We start from the raw sequence: 15,671 nt of genomic DNA, 5'->3' as shown, positions 1-15,671 counted from the left end.
GAAGGGGAGAGAAGGCTCTCGGTTTGGCATCTTGTGCTACCTTGCAGAGAAGTGAGTTTTATTTAGGTTTCCAAGAAGCTCAGCTTCTTCCAAGGCATTCGTTTGAAGGGGCAGGGCTTCTGTTTGTCCAGAAAGCTCATGTCCATCGTGCGTGTTCAGTTTTCATACGCTCCCCTGTCAAGGGCAGGTTGATGGGGCTGCCTCATCCACCCATCAGAGGGCAGCATTGATGTCGAAAATGAGAACCCATCCGACCAAACCAAAGGGCCCGGCAGGCCCTGGGGTCTCCTGCTTCCCCTGGGGGCCAGCCAAACGCCTGTCCCTCATCCGCTCTGTTCGCCTCGTAGGGGGGTCTGTTGGGTCCCTCCAGGGCAGCCCACCCACTGGCTGGGCCCCTTCCTGGCCTCCCCCCATTCCGTCCTCCACCCTCGCTCTTTAGAAGTTCAGGAATCCCACAGGTGCCAACCCAGATGCTCCCCGAGCCCCAAAGGAACTGTGGGGTAGCAGCGTCCTGCTAGGACTTTCCCCCACATCATGGGGGGCGAGGCCGGAGGGGGAAAGGAGGAGAACTGAGGGGTAAGGAAAGGGATTTAAGATAATGTACAGACTTCTTTAAAACTCTTAGCACGTCTCTTCCAGGCTTCCTTTTGCGTTCTGCCACGGCGTTAGGACCCAGCTGTCCGTCACCGGTTCTGCTTAAGTATTCATGCTGAAAAACCAGTTTGGGACGAGTCTGGGCCGTACACCGGCTCTGCAGGACACCCAGCGTTGCTGCCTGTCTGATTCTGGTTCCTCCACAGTGCAGGGGCGATCCCTGTCTTTCTTCCGGCCCAGATGGGCTCTCAGGCGGAGGATGGGGCCCTCCTTCCATCCGGAAGGTGAGTCGCAGGGTTTGGCCTCGGGGTCCTTGAGCCCCTGTTCCCCTTTTGCACGGCGGTGGCGGTGGTGGTGTTGAAATCCTCACTCGTTCTGGCTTCTGAATAATAAACAGGAGTCCAGAATTCTTCCTGCCTGTTTCTGGGCTCAGTTGGAGTCAAATCTCTCTTTGGGTCGCGTTCCTTGATGCCACTGCGGATGCTGGAATCAGTGAAAGGGAGGACTGGCCGGCTCCCCAAAGAGGTATCGCTTCGTGTGTGAGCGAAAGGCGTCAACGAGTTGGTGTAGGTTTAGGACCTCGGGATGTTTTTCATGCTGACATCATCCTACAATTCCCGTGAGACTCAGACGGAGTGGCCGTGGGTCTAATTCTGGGTGCTGGGGTCCAAACGAGCTCAAAGCTCAGGGGTGAAGACGACCCTGGGCTCTCAAAAGGGGTTGGGTTTAATCCTGCAAAGTGCCCCTCGGACCCTGCGTTGAAGCCTTGATGGTGAGGGGTTCGTTTTGTAGCTCCGAGGTTGGGCCTTGTAAGACTTTGGAAGAGGCGGTTAATTCTGCTGTGGATCTCATTGGGATCCTGAACAAGGAAGCCCTCCGTAGAATTCAGTGGATCCAAGACGGTGCTTGTTCTGACGTGTGTTGAACTGACGGGATATTTCCGTCGTGTGGAATTTCTGATCTCTAGCGCATCACCTCTTTGTGGCCCTAAAGGTGTTGTTGAAATGTGCTCCTGATCCATTGAATAGGGTCACCAAATCCTGTAGGGATGAGGAAACGTTGTTGTCTTTCAACACTGGGGAGGCCGCCAGTGGACAAGCTTGGATCCATGACGAATCAAACGGGCCCCTTGCAGTGCTGGACGAGAGGCCTGCCTGGCCCCGTATCCTGCTCCTCACAGCAGCCCTCCGGGTCCCCCCAATGGGAGGCCCACAGGCAGGACAGAAAATAAATAGCTCCCTTTTGCTCATTGCTGCTGGAATTCAAAGATAGTCTGCCCCTGTATAGGAGGTTCCATAGTCATCTCGGTCTTTTTGCAACAGAGGTGAGACCCACACTGCTTCGCATGGCCACACTGGTGTTTTTGAAAAGCTTTCAGAATCTACCTTCCTCTTTCTTACAAATAAACTGCTCTTCCGTAGAGGATAGAAAAGTCACGTGTGGCCAGAAAATCAAGAACCCTGTCCGTTTCAAGGCTTCGTAAAAAGCCCACCGTCCCCCTCGCTGGTGTAAGTCCTGGAGGGAGTGATTCAAGTCACCACATGGATCCTTTGAGGTGACCTCCCTTGGGTTTGCTATGCTGTTCTGTTTCGGCAGAGCCCATGGCAAATGATGATGGCACTGAGTTCTCCTTAGGGGAGCCGTTCTTCTGCCCTTGAGAATGTGTCCGTTTTTCAAAGGCCTCGAGGCTCTCGCTTGTTTTTATTCGAACACACCAATAAATATAACAGCTGGCCCTTTGGGCGTTTCCAATAGATAGCTTTTTATTTGTATCTGTGGTGACTCCGGAGACGCCGCTAAGTCATGAGTCAGGAGATCCCTGCCTTTAAAAAAAAAAAAAATTTTTTTTTGACGGACGGATGTGCGTCGAGACTTGTTTGGCTGCTCGGGCCAAGTGGGGAGAGTGGGAGAGTCGCATGATTCATGTCTAGGAGGAAGGGGCTGGGTTTGAATCTGAACATTACCCGCCTGGAATGAGGAAAAGCAGCAAAAAAAAAAAAAGGGACTTGCTTTGCTTGGATACATCCCTCTGCACCTTTTAATGTGTTCCTCCTCCTCATGTACTCTGACTTCCTGAGTGGAGGAAGGAAATTTCCCTTCGCCTAGGAAACTGCTTTGGGCAACAATGGGCAGCCAGGGGTCCATGGGAACAGTCACCAGCTAGGCCTCTCCTTTGTCTCTGGTGTGTTGTATTTAGAGATAGACTGCCCCCGGAGCTGGAGGTGCTAGATAACCCATGGCCAGGAGACTTTCCTTTTCCATTGAGGCCCCTTTCCCTTTCTGAAAGCGTCTGAGCGGCGGGCCAGCACCCTCTTCACTCCTTAGTGGTCCTCAGAGTTTAGCCCTGCCGGGTTGATATTCGGAACGTCCGCTCCCAGGCGCCTCCTGGCCAGATGACCGAGGCTCGCGGACGCTGGGCATGGGAAGTCCACCGCCTCTCAAGGATCAGAGATGGAGAACGGCTGCCCTCAGCGGTATGGGTGGGATCCTCCAGCGGGCCAGCCTGCTAGCTCTGCCCTGCCCCTTCTTGTATCCTTATCTTGTGGCCTTGAGTTACACAGGTTAATGGCGTGAAATGGTCTTTAATCTGCCCTTCCGGCTGAGCAGTCCCATCCGCACAGACCTTCAAGGTGTTTTGAAGGGGGAGGGGGGCTGCTTTGATTTCGACCCGTTTTGGCCCAAACGCACGTTGCTCCTAGAAGCAAAATGGGGAATGAAATCCAGCCCCCCCCTGCACCTGGCGTCTCTCCACCCGGTTTGTTGATGGAGACGAAAGGGCCCCACCTGGTTTAGGTGGAGTGGCTAAGGCAGCCACGCGCAGCCTCTCTTCTGAGTGTGCCCGCTGCACCGCAAAGAACCAACCCGTGGCCCTCACTGCCGTCCGCAGACTTGAAGAAGCCGGGAAAAGGAAGCAAAAATTGGATCAGGCCATTTGAGGCTCTCCAGGAATTAGTCTTTGAGCCTCCTGGCCGGGCGTTTGGCTCCCGAGTGCGAAGGATCACTCGGAAGGCCATTCTTCTGCCCACAGAACAGGCAGGGTGTGCGTGAAGACTTGTGTGTGTGTGTTGGCATGAATGCACAGGTGGTAAGAGGACCCAATCCAAGGCAGGAAAGTGCCTTGAGCCGAGCAAGTTTTACTTCTGAGAAAAACAAGGCGAATCCAGTGACGCAGCGTCTCCCTTGGCTTCACTACAGGTTGAAGAAGGAAGCAGGGCAATCGGCTCCTCCACAGCCGGGAGATGAGGGGGTGAACATCGCCGACATGGAGCTGAGAGAGGAATGGCAGGATGATGGATTCCCCCGGTAAGCAAGGCCCAGATGAGGCCGAAAAGCAGCTGGCAGCCCCAGACAGAAAGGCAGATAGGTACTTTGAGAAGGTAGAGGTGAGCCTCCATGGCAGAAGGCAGTCTACCTCCGAAGGCCAAGGAACTGGGAAGAAGTCGTAGAGAAGGGCTGGCGGCCTTTGCAGCGGATGTGGCTTTTCTCAAAGTTGGTCACTGTGAGGAACCGGGCGTGGGAAGTGAGGGGACGCCCACCTTGGATCCAGAGGTCGGATCACTTTCTTAAGAAGGGTGACAGGAGGCTGGCCCCGGGCAGCCTGGAGATCCCGGGAGTCATCATCTGTAGGCAGGATCCTCTTCTGAGCAAGAGACAGGATTTTCTCTCCCGACCAAAGCTACACCCATTTCCCCCCCTTCCGAACAACCCCACCTGCTTCTCACACCTTGCAGGCCCACCTGGCAAATCTGGGAGTGTGTCTGTCTGCATGGCACAGGTGCACCGGTCAGATCCTGCTTTAAGGAGCCCTGGGAATGGTAGGATCCTTCCTCAGCCTTCGGCAGGATCCTTCCTCAACCTTCGGCAACCTCTCTCTTGTGTCTTCCAGGCCCCTGCCAGAGGACATTTCTGGGGAGGATCTGGAAGAATCCAGCTCGGAGCTCAGTCCAGGTGAGAACCAAGGGGAAAGAAGGTGGAGGAACGGCAGAGAGAGTTATCCTGAAATTTCTGGCATGCCTTCCGTGGAGGTATGAAGGAGAGACAGCACCTCCCCATAAGGTTCTTTCCTTTTGAGTGAAAATCTCCTCTTTAATTCTCCCATCTTTGCGGCTGCAACACATACACCAGTTCTTACAGCCCTAAATGGCAGCTATTGCCCATGCAAGGCTGGTGGAGCTTCCATTTCCAGGGGCAGTCTACTCCTCTGAATACCAGTTGACAAAAACAGGAAGATCTGATTAGGTCCCTTTAGACTTACCGTATGCATATTCTCGTCTACTTTTTCTTTAATGGAGGAGGTATGTTAGCCATGAGAGAATGTGTGGGTCTCACTACTGTAGTCCCCATCATTCCCCCATGACTGTCAGCCCCAGAGACTGGGAATGTTACTTTTTAGGGCCACAACACCCAGGGTTCAGGGAGTCTTTAAAAGTAACTTTCCCCATCTCTGGTGATTCCATCTCTCTCTCTCGAGAAAATAAACAGCTAAATAATATCTGGAGCGGCCGGCTTCTGGGATTCCTGACTTCTCTGCAAATTGCCACAATGCCTAAAATAAAACTTCCAGGCTCAGGTGCAGTCAGTCTGTTGCTTAACATCAGCCAGCCAATATGTTAAGCCTTGTTTTTTTGGCTCTCCCCCACCAGTCGCCCCCAACACCCTGGAACTGTGCGGACGGCGGCGTATGAAGAAACGCCTCCCGGCGCCGGATCTCAGCGAAGGGTCCTTAAAATCCGAGGAGTTTACAGAGCGCACCCCCGATGGCAGCTTAGATCTGGACCTGGAGGCACTGGAAACGCCGTCCGAAAGCGAGCTGCAAGGAAGCTCCGAGAATGGGCACGAGTTCGAATGGGAAGGTGAGGCTGCGGGTGCGGGTCTCGCTCAGGATCTGACAGACACAGCTGTAAGGGGTGGCTGGCAGAAGGAAGATGTGTAGAGATGGGAAGACGTGGGTTCGTGAGACCTAAAGTCTCTGGAAATGAGAGCAGCGTTCTGGGCTGCAAAGTGGAGGTCCAGCGCCGGGCCACTTCATGCCATTCGGGGCTGCGAACCAGGGCTCAGTTCTTGAGAAAACTCCCTGGACGTGAAGCAGTCGACTTCCAAGCTCCTGATACTGTGTTTTTGCCCCCCTTGCTCAGTGTGTGGGTTTTGATGTTAAAGCTCTTCCCACATTTAAAATGCAGAGAGTCCTGATTGACTGCCCGCATTCCAGAAGGGCACGACTTTTGCTTTCCTGAGCAAGTGTGGACTTTGCAGGGCAATGTTTAGAGGGTTGGACCCAGACTCGAGATCCGGGTGGCTTTGTTTTCTTTTTCCCAGCCAAATCTCCCTCACAGGGCCCTCGTGGTGATAGAGTGGGAGGAGGAGAGCCCTAGGCAGGACCTTGCGTTCGTGGGAAGAAAGACAGAATGGGAGGTGATTTAGAAACAAGTCACAGATGAATTCATCTTTGCCCGACGTTGCCCCCAATCCCAAGTCAACCATGAATACGTGTGCCCTCAGATGACTTCCCAAGGGCCCAGCGAGTGGACGGCAACTGGATGGAGAAATTTGGCCCGGGCCGTGTGATGGACACCAAGGACCAGGAAGGCAGGATGTGGCGCATCTTCCTCACAGACGATCGGGAACAGAAGGTGGACTTGAGTGCTGTCGGGCCCTACAAGCGCGTCATTTCCCATGGAGGTAACGACAGGGCAAATCCTGACCTTGATTCACAGAGGAAAGTTCAGATATACTATATCCCTGGCACAGTCTCCCTGCTGGGTTAAAAGACCCCCCTAAGCTTCTGCCCCACCTTGAGAGTCCTGGAGAAAAAAGCAGGACCCAAGTGTAACATATTTTCAAATGACATTTGGTGGGTTTTTTTCCTGTTCAGTGGAGGGCAGAGTCTTATTATAAAACGAGGTTCTGATCGGCCTTTGCAACGGGCTGGCTTTCCCCTCCTTTCTTTCTCTCTCCTCCAGGTTATTACGGTGAAGGCCTGAATGCCATTATCATGTTCACGTCCTGTTACTTACCGGACAGTTCCATCCAGGATTATCCTTACGTCATGGAGAACCTCTTTAGGTGAGTGCCAGGTCTTCTGGGAGTTGGAAAAATATGCGCATCCCCAGCAATTTTCCCTCCCCTCCCCAGGAAAAACGGTAGACTTTTCTGAGGTCCACAAAAACTGGCCCCAGGTAACCCATGTCGGAGTTTCCAGCCCAAAAAGGTGCAGAATATTTTTGTCAGACCAATAAAATCTCACACACGGAAGCCAGCTTTGGGGGTCCTACAGGATCCTTCCTTGGGGTGGGGAGGATCGAAGGCTGATGACTCCCTCCTAAAGCCATTTGGCTTTCTTTTTGGGGACTTTTAATGCTCTGAAACACCACCACTCTCTGGACTCTTGATGTCTTTGGTCATTCTCTGTTTTTTTTTAAAGCATGTGAACGTGATTTGCTGAGGGTCTCCCCAACACTGCAGGTACATAATCGGAACTCTGGAACTGATGGTAGCAGAGAATTACATGCTGGTGTGTTTGAACGGCGCCACTCCCCGTAGCCGGATCCCTTCCTTTGCCTGGATCAGACAGTGTTACCAGACCATAGACAGACGGTAAGAGGCATGACCTTCGTTCTCTGTTCACTCCTGTATTGAATTTCTAATCCAATTCAAATGCATTTATTACTGTATCAACACATTAAAAAAGTATTCATGAAAATGAGAGAAAGAGAAAAATATATGATTCTTACAAAAGTTCAAATTTCTTGATTCCATTCCTCTGTGATTTTTCATCAAGAAGCTACCCAAAATCAAGTTATGTCCGTTTGTCTGTAACTGGAATGTGACTCTGAATTCTTGATAGAAAAATCCTAGGGCAGAGAGTTCCACCAGTAAACAGCAAGTTATGTCCTCTTTTTCTTTCTTTCTTTATTTTCCAGACTCCGGAAGAACTTGAAGACTTTGATTATTGTTCACCCTACTTGGTACATCCGAGCGCTTATGGCTGTGTTTCGACCTTTCATCAGGTTGGTTTTCTCATCTCTTATTTTTTGACAAGTGATGTTTTACATTCTTTCACATTGTATACAGGTACATTTAATCCACTTAGTTGGCTGATTCACTTATTATCATTGTATGTGATCCTGTTTGTGCAAGAAAGCTGGGCGTGAGAGATCTTGCAGAAATAAAATAAACAAACCAAATAAATAACCGAATACCAGCCAAAAAACCTGAGCCATTGCTCTGATGCAGGTTGACTTTCATTGGACTTAGTCCGAGACATTCTTGACGTCTTGCTGTAAATCTGTACTTTGAATGCTTCTTACCTTTTTAAAGTGTCCTGAGTCAAGGTCCACATTTCAGGATGTACAGGAGAACTGTGAATACCTAGCACAGCAGAACGGGCATTCTAAAAACCGATTTTCAGGTTTTGTTGCAAATTGCATTCTTTATTTTAAGAAAAGCGCTTTGGGCCTTTTCTACTCTGCCTTTAGTTCATGGGTGTGATCCAGCTGCTTCTTCAACTGGCATCCAGGTCTTGGAAGTCTGTGGTTCACAAACCCTTGGGCTCCAGTAGGCTCTTTTAACTCCCCCCCCCCCGTCTCTCTCTTCAGTTCCAAGTTCAGCCGAAAAGTGCAGTTTGTGGCTAGTCTTGATGAACTGTCTGAGTGGATCCCCATGGAGCAGGTGCACATCCCGGATTGTGTCCGCCAGTGAGTATTTATCATGTTTTTTTTTGTTTTGTTTTTTGTGGTGGGGGGCAAGACCTGAGTCTGGGAGAAGGGCTGTTTATTATGGCGTCAAGTCTTGATGAGGTCCTCTTTGTGAGGCCATCATGTAGCCTTGGCCTTACCTGGCAATGGAGCCACTAATGTTTCAAAAAAGGTGTGGTTTTATTCCTCTTTCTCCTTCTTTTGCAGATTTGATCTCCTGAAAAGCAGATAGATCCCGGAGCTATCAAGAAGTAAAGCCGTTTTGGGTTTTCTTACACAGCTCACAGCTGAACGAACTCCTTTGGTCAGTGTTTTAATTTTCTTTTTACAGATTCAAACACACCCACCCGTCTGTTACCTTTAAAAAAAAATAATGTAAGATGCTTTTGGTGAAAACTGTCGAGGATCACAGGGAGGGGTTTCAAAATTGTCATTTGAAAGTCAGCTTTTAAGATGAAAACGAAGGAAAACAAAGCCTCCCCTTCGACCAGGACGATTATGTTCAGTGGATCAATTTGAAGAAGGAGGGAGGGATCTCTGCTAACTGGGCACTTTAGTGGAAATTCCTTTGCATATGCTCAGAGGCACAGTTGTTTAATATTGCTAAATATACCTTCATTCACGGAAGTGATGCTTCCCTCTGAGGTTGGGTGACTGATGATGTTACCGTGGACGTCTTCTCGGTGGCTCATCAGGCCCTTGTGTGTGCATATGTGGGTCTCCTTGTAAGTATGTTTAGCTTAGCCTTTGTTGATGAGGTGAGGCCTTCATAGAAACGGTTTGAAATGCAGTGTGTGCTTAAGAAAGAGACTTTCAGAGTCCGGGGACAATAGGATGCCTGGACTACAAATCCCAGAATCCTCTCAGATAACAATAGCCATATTGGCTGAGAAATGCTGGACATTATGCTTCCCAGAAGTATTTCTTATGTAGAACCAACCCCAGCTGAATTTTTAACTTTTTTTAAAAAATGAGGGTAGGGCCGGATTAATTTTATTAAATTTGTTGGCCAGGATTCTGGGGGTTGTAGTCCAAAGACAAGTAAATTACTTTTTGAAGCCTAGAATTGCTGTATTTTGCAGCTGGATGGCAACATAGTAGGGCTTTTGAAAGGGGGAAAGAAAGCTTTTAACTTTTTTTGAGGGGGGTGTTCTGATGCAGCAGCCTTTTGTGGGAGGGTTTGGCGTTTGCCCTGGGCCTGATTTGCATATATGCATATAAGGTAATCATAATTTAAAAAACCCACAGGGCTCCACGACTGGGGGAATGTCTATTTCCCAAAAAAGTTTTCTCCCTATTAAAAAAAAAATCTGTATTTCTAGGCGTGGGAAGTGCATCAAATGCTGAACACGCCCCAGGAGTAAAACGCGAAGTAAATGCATCAAAACCTGGGCGTGTTTGCATCCGTGTGAGTCCTGTTAACTTGGCGCTTTGTTTGTTACGATGACATTAAAGAGAGAGAGAAAACAAACAAACCGAAACGGGAGTCTTTTTGTGCAAGTCGTTTATTTTACCATCTTTAGTCGACAGTGAAAAAAAAGATAGGGGCGGGGTGGGGGTGGGGGTGGGGAGTAAGGGGGAAAAAGCAGCAGGAAAGCGGCCTCTTCCCGAGAGTAAGGAACTCTGCCCATGCTCAGAGGCGCCGTCCGGCGGGAGGCACCCCTGGCAGCAAGGCAGGGGCGTCGGCGTCTCTGGCTCTTTGTCGCCCTCGCGTGGCGCCGTTCGGGAAGGACGGGCTTCGGGGCTCCCAAATGGGCGGGATTGCGGGGGGGGGGGCGGACAGGCGGGCGGGGGGGGGAGCGCCGCGCTTGGCGCCGAAGACTTTCCGGGCCCCGATCCCCGCCGAGCCGAGAACCCCTAGGGGGTGCACGTGAGAAAGCCGCTACTTGTAATTCTTTTTAACCCCCCCCAAAGATATAAATAAGGCTTTTAAAAGTTGGAATAATGTTCCCCAACTATTTTCGGAGAGATTTGGGGGCGATTCTCTAGGCGTTCACCGAGGAGGCGCCAGTTTATTGGGAAGCCGGAACCCCTTAAGTGGAAGGGCAAGAAAAGGAAACCGAAATCCAGGAAAATGACACTGTCAAAATCTATATTTCTTAAGGGCGACACATAGGGTAGATTTCCGAGCGTCACTTCCGGTTCTCAGTTTGGCCTAGAGGGTAAGAGCGCCCCTTCACAGTTCTGGAGTACACAGGTTCGAATCCGTGGAGAGTCCCCTGCTACCTTCACGTAGCCTACCATAATAGAGACATATAGCAGATTTCCGAACGTCACTTCCGGTTTTACGGGTAGCCTAGAGGTAAATTCAATGACCTAGAAGGCCCTAGTTTGGGGGTTCGAATCCCCTCCGCTCCTTTTCTCGCCTTTGGCCTCTAGGGGTAGAGAGGTCAAATATACCAAGATTAGGGCCTCGAGCCAAGAGGTGGCGGTGGCTCAGCGGGTTAGGCGCCTGCAAAGGCAACAGGCCCTTCGGGGTCTGCGAGTTCGAATCCCCGCTGGGCGCCTAAGGAAAAAAAAGGATTTTTTTATTTTTTTTCCCGGGGCCCGCCCGCCATTTTGCAAAATGTGGTTCTCTTTTCTGGGCTCGGGTCCTCCTGCCTGCGCTACCTACGAGTGAGTTGCCTAGCCCTGACTGACGGTCCTGCCAAGGGGGGCCAGTGAGGACTGTGCAACTTGCCCAAGGTTGCACAGGCGGCAGGACCCAAGCCCAGAAACAAAGAACCAGCGACGCGCAGCAGGTCAGGCTCACCGGCGGGGATTCGAACTGGCGGTCGACCGGGACCGCAAAATCACATTACCAAGCGTTTTCCCCGCTGAGCCATCTCAGCCACTGGGCGTGGCCCCTGCTCCTGGCGTATTTGAGACGCCCAACTCCCGCTCAATGGTCAAAAAAAAAGAAAGAAAAGTGACGTAATAGGGCTTAAAGGGGAAGGACCCGGGGGGTTGCGTCTCCGGCTCTCCCACAACGAGCCCCCCCCACTAAATCGGACTCCCACTGGAACTCCCCACACTTCGCTTCACCCCCCCAGCCCCCCCCAAGGCCGAGCCAGCCTCTGAATGCCTGCAGGTTTTGAGGCTCCGACGCCGTTCCTCGTTAAAGGGACAATTAAATGCATCAAACCTCCCCCTCCCCCCCCCCATTTGCACTCGCCCCTGGGAAGAGCCGCCCCTTCGCCCCTGGGGCTAAATCCAGGAGTTACTGGACGCCCCGCTGGTCGTCATCGTCATCATGCAGTTGCAGTAACAACAACAACAACAACAACAATAATAATAATAATAATAATAATTGGAAAATCATTGAAAAAGGAAAAAATCCGAAAGGCCTGCCGTATTGATGACCAGGCTAAGCGGACAAGCAGCTGCAGTCCTCCTGTTCAGCTTTTAACAGGGGAGGGGGGTTTAAAGGGTCATGAGGACTAGCCTCTTGACTAGCTGCTGCAGTCAGCAGCTGCTCAGGCTGCTTTTAGTAGGCATTTCGGTCCAAGTTTGTGTGTTATCCAGGTAAAAATAAAACAAATCAATATGTACACCCCCCACATACACTGGATTAAATCTCTATGCAGCAAATGTGTTTATTGAAAAAAATTTATTATTGGGACACATCAACTCTACAAGGATATACTGTAATTTATAAATAGAAAACACCCCGATGTGACACAGGTACAATAAACTAGACTTAACAAAAGGGTGAAGGAAAATCATCTCAGCAAGGATGAGCCCCACAAGAACTGGTGAGCAGGCTTTTAAACGGGGGTGTGTGGATTGCAACCCGGAGGGACCACCGGGAGGGGGGGTTGAAGGGGACACACGAGGCCTCTCTCGGCTCATCGTCGCCTAACTTTGAATGAACGACCCCGAGGGGAAAAAAGTGGAACACACGCGGGTTGTCGAAACGGAGCGAAGACAAAAGAGGCGGGTCGAGAAGGGCTCCCGAAAGCGCCGCTGGAAAGGCCGAAGAAAAGGCCAAGAAAGGAGGCGGGAAGGCGGGCAGGGAGGCGCCGAGAAGGGAAACCGAGGGAAGAAGGGAGGGGGGGCAGCTCCCTCGCTCTCTCTCTTGGGGGGGCCCTTCGGGGAAACGGGGGGGGTGATGGTGAGGATGATGCATCATCCAACCTCCAGGAGGAGAGCAAAGGGAAGAAGGGAGGCCTTTCCCTTTCTTTTAAGAGGGGACAAAAGGGGACCCCCCTCCACACACACACAGAGACAGACCTGCCCAGGGTGGGGGCGAGGGGGACCCCCCTCCTCCTCCCCCCCCGCACCCGGGACCCCTCCTTGGAGGCGCCTGCCTGGAGGGGAAAAGGAAAGCCGCCCGGGGAGACCGAAAGGCGGCTCGCAATCAGGAGATTTTAAAAAATATATAAGCTCTCTCTTTAAAAGCCGACGCAGGGAAAACGCGGGGGGGGGGAGAGGAAAAGCGGACCCCGAGAAGCTTCACGGAGGATCCAGCGCCCCCAAGAGCCCCAGACACGCGTCAGGGCCCCGTTCGCACGAGCTGGTCCACACACCCCTTTCTCTCCCCCCCCCACAAGGGCAGGGAGAAGCAACTTCCGCGCCACGCCGAGGGCCCCGACGACTCCTCCCGAGGAGACCCGCCCGAGGGGAGGCGACCCGGCGCGCTCGCTGCCTACCGGCGGGGGAGACACGTGCCCCCCCTTTCCCGCGGTTCCCGCCTCGGCGTTCCACCGCTTCCTTCCGCGGCCCCGCCCACGTTCCACCGCCCCTTTGTTCTTCCCCCGCCGTTGCCTAGCGAAGCCACGCCCCCTCGGGAGCTGATCAGGCCACGCCCCCTTCCCCCCGGCGGAGCGGAGGGCGCGCGGGGTGGTGGTGGTGGTGCTGCTGCGCCGGCGTCGGGCCCTCCCTTGGCAGTTCCCCCCCTTTCATGGCGCTAGGGGGCGCCTCCTTGGTGGTGGTGCTGCTGGTGTGGCTGTGGAACCCCTGGCCACCGGACGGCGGTGGCGGCGGTGGGGGCCGGGCTGAGGGCACGGGCAACAACAAGGTCTCGGCCCCGCCCGACCTGGTGGCCAAGGTGCCCCTGGCGGCCAAAGCCCTGGTGGCGGCCGGCTACACCAGCACCGCCGAGGAGGAGTCGGCCGAGGTGGAGGCCACGGCGGCGCACGGCATGGCCTCGGAGGTGGTGGTGGTCACCCCGGGCCCGGGAGGGACGTCCTCCGGGAAGGAGGCCGTGGTCATCGTGGGCGACTCCCGCTACAGCTGGCAGCCGTGGAGCCCCTGGCACTGCAACTGCCCGGCGGGGAGCATGTCCCGGGTGCGGAACATCACCTACGCGGTGCCCGGGGTGCGCCTGGACCCCGTCCAGTACAACGTCCTGCGCCTGGAGCGCGAGGTCTGCAGCTACGCCCTCTGCCCGGCCTGCAACCGCACGGCCCGCGAGTGCGACCGGCCGGCCGTCCCCTGCGCCAAGGGGCCCGACTACCTCTGCGCCCTGGACGACATCCGGCAGGACCGCGAGCACCTGCGGCGCCACTTCTGGACCCACGTCCACCAGGGGCTCAAGAAGCTCTGGCAGACCGTCCGGGAGGCCTTCCCGTCCCAGGCGGCCGAGAAGGTACGGGCCGCTTGCTGGGCCCGCAGACCGCTTGCTGGGCACGGCTGGCCAACCTCACCCTTTGGGGGACGGCGGCGACCTCTGGGTCTGGGAGTCGGAGGCTGAACCAGGAAAGCTGCTCCCTTCTGGGGGAGCGTGATGAATATCCAAGAGCACTCTACCTTTATTCTCACAGGCACGGAGATCAGTGCCTGCAGGCCGCCGTGTGGAGGGGGGGCCCAAGGGAGGCGAAAGGTGATGGTGCTCACCTGCCCTCCCCCCCTGACCAGACCCACTTCCTGGGGAGTTGAACCCCTGAGACGCCCTTGCAGGCAGAGGGGTCAGCAAGGTCACCCCAGGGTGGTGCTTTCTCTCCCCCCCCCCTTCAGAGGTATAATCATGTGTTGGAAACCACAATTTTTGTCACCCCCAAACTGTCCTAACTTCCTGTTTTCAACAGCGGACCACTTGAGGCTTCTTGGATGCCCGTCCCCAGGTTTCACAGATAGACTGCTCCCAAACAGTGAGGCCCCACTTAGCCCATGCGTTGGTTTCATATTTTTAAATTCACTCACTACATCCTTTGGGTTCCAGCCTTTGACCTGGATCTGGCCCGAACCCTAGAGAAAACCCAAAGGCTGGTGGCTTTTCAGTGGAATTTGGCCACGAACCCCATCGGCTGGATCAGAGCCGCCCTTTCCTTCCACAGAACCGTCTAGAGCAGGTGGTCTCCAACCTTGGGGCCTCCAGATGTTCTTGGACTTCACCTCCCAGAAATCTTGGCCAGCAGAGGTGGTGGTGAAGACTTCTGGGAGTTGTAGTCCACAAACATCTGGAGTCCCAAGGTTGGAGACCACTGGTCTAGAGATCTACCTCAGGAGCCAAAGTTCCCCAATATCACGATTGGACTTACTCATCATGATAGGGTTGAGCTTTTCTCCCGCAGATGCAAGGAAACTCCTGCTGATCCTGGTTGCCTCCAAGATCCTCTTTCCCCCTCGAGATGTTCCTTAGGAGACGGTCACCCATTTCCCCGTAACGCCTGCCCATTTCGCACTGAAGACACCCCCCCCCGGCCCTGATCCTTACCTTTTCTTCTCTCTCTCTCTTTTTTTAAACTTTAGATAACTAAAGACAACAACAAAGAGCGCCCAGCGTGAAAAGAAATCCCAACAGATCTCCGAAGATCTCCCCAGGCTGGTGAAGTCATGGATCTTCCTAAGAAATACTATTCTTAGAATTCCCCCCCCCCTTCCTTAAAGATTTTTCTTTACCAAGAAGTAATTTTTTTCCACAACAGTTGAAGGCTCCTTTATTTTGAGGGAGAAACCGAGGACTGGGTCGGGAGGCCTCACACCAGCCGCTGACGCGGAACCCCCCCCCAAAAAAAATTAAATTAAAGTTGCATGTTGGAAAGGAGAAAAAAATTTAGGATTTCTCCTCCTCTAGCCTCCACACTATCCTTGCCTGACTCTTCTCAGTTCTTTGCAAGACGCTTAATAAAAATGTCACTTCCTGCGTATTTGAGCTTTCTAGTTCTCTTGCATTTTAACACGGATCTAGGCTTTCCCCTCCCTTCAAACGGGTGGTGGCCGGCCATAAGGAGATTTTAATCCAGATTTCAAAACTCCTTTTTATTTTGCACTTTTCTTAACTGCTAAAAAAAAAATCCTTTCCCTTTGTGCATTGAAACAACTTGGCTGATTTTGGCCCCAGGAGATTCTTTTTCCTCTGGAGAGCAAACTCTGCAGAAAAACCTTGCCAAAGAGAAATAGCACACCGGGGGGGGGGGGGTTGTGTGTGCAACCTTCCTTTTGCTTCCCCCCCCCCGACCC

The 15,671-nt window shown here is 52.9% G+C and overlaps 2 protein-coding genes across 4 annotated transcripts; both read left to right on the top strand.

The window, feature by feature from the left end:
• The first annotated feature begins 283 nt into the window (after window positions 1-283).
• BNIPL (BCL2 interacting protein like) lies at window positions 284-9,763 on the top strand. Of its 3 annotated transcripts, none has more exons than XM_020798127.3 (10): window positions 284-878; window positions 3,790-3,897; window positions 4,481-4,542; window positions 5,238-5,447; window positions 6,094-6,273; window positions 6,555-6,657; window positions 7,057-7,188; window positions 7,515-7,601; window positions 8,190-8,288; window positions 8,496-9,763. In XM_020798127.3, the coding sequence occupies exons 1-10, from the start codon at window positions 835-837 to the stop codon at window positions 8,518-8,520; spliced, it is 1,050 nt and encodes a 349-aa protein (XP_020653786.3). In that variant the 5' UTR covers window positions 284-834; the 3' UTR covers window positions 8,521-9,763. The 3 variants fall into 3 exon arrangements, 2 of the variants coding, with proteins under 2 accessions (XP_020653786.3, XP_072840401.2); XR_012082108.2 differs by lacking the exon at window positions 284-878 and having other exon boundaries at window positions 1,851-3,897; window positions 8,496-8,592; window positions 9,611-9,763; XM_072984300.2 differs by lacking the exon at window positions 284-878 and having other exon boundaries at window positions 1,851-3,897.
• A 2,894-nt stretch (window positions 9,764-12,657) lies between these two features.
• On the top strand, window positions 12,658-15,358 carry C15H1orf56 (chromosome 15 C1orf56 homolog). Its single transcript, XM_020798245.3, has 2 exons — window positions 12,658-13,857; window positions 14,961-15,358. Exons 1-2 carry the CDS (start codon window positions 13,171-13,173, stop codon window positions 14,994-14,996), a joined length of 723 nt encoding a protein of 240 aa, XP_020653904.2. The 5' UTR covers window positions 12,658-13,170; the 3' UTR covers window positions 14,997-15,358.
• Window positions 15,359-15,671: the final 313 nt, after the last annotated feature.

The sequence above is a fragment of the Pogona vitticeps genome, chromosome 15 (genome assembly GCF_051106095.1).
Source record: "Pogona vitticeps strain Pit_001003342236 chromosome 15, PviZW2.1, whole genome shotgun sequence".
NCBI lineage: Eukaryota > Metazoa > Chordata > Lepidosauria > Squamata > Agamidae > Pogona > Pogona vitticeps.
The sequence above is the reverse complement of the archived record's forward strand: the minus strand, read 5'-3'. Positions and strand labels throughout refer to the sequence as shown.

Bases quoted from the DNA above. Each gene is read 5' to 3' on its own strand.
- C15H1orf56 (XM_020798245.3), top strand. From the start codon at position 13,171: ATGGCGCTAGGGGGCGCCTCCTTGGTGGTGGTGCTGCTGGTGTGGCTG. The intron at 13,858-14,960 runs GTACGGGCCGCT...TTTAAACTTTAG, and splicing joins CGTCCCAGGCGGCCGAGAAG to ATAACTAAAGACAACAACAA.
- BNIPL (XM_072984300.2), top strand. From the start codon at position 3,665: ATGAATGCACAGGTGGTAAGAGGACCCAATCCAAGGCAGGAAAGTGCC. The intron at 7,602-8,189 runs GTTGGTTTTCTC...CTCTCTCTTCAG, and splicing joins GTGTTTCGACCTTTCATCAG to TTCCAAGTTCAGCCGAAAAG. The intron at 8,289-8,495 runs GTGAGTATTTAT...CTTCTTTTGCAG, and splicing joins ATCCCGGATTGTGTCCGCCA to ATTTGATCTCCTGAAAAGCA.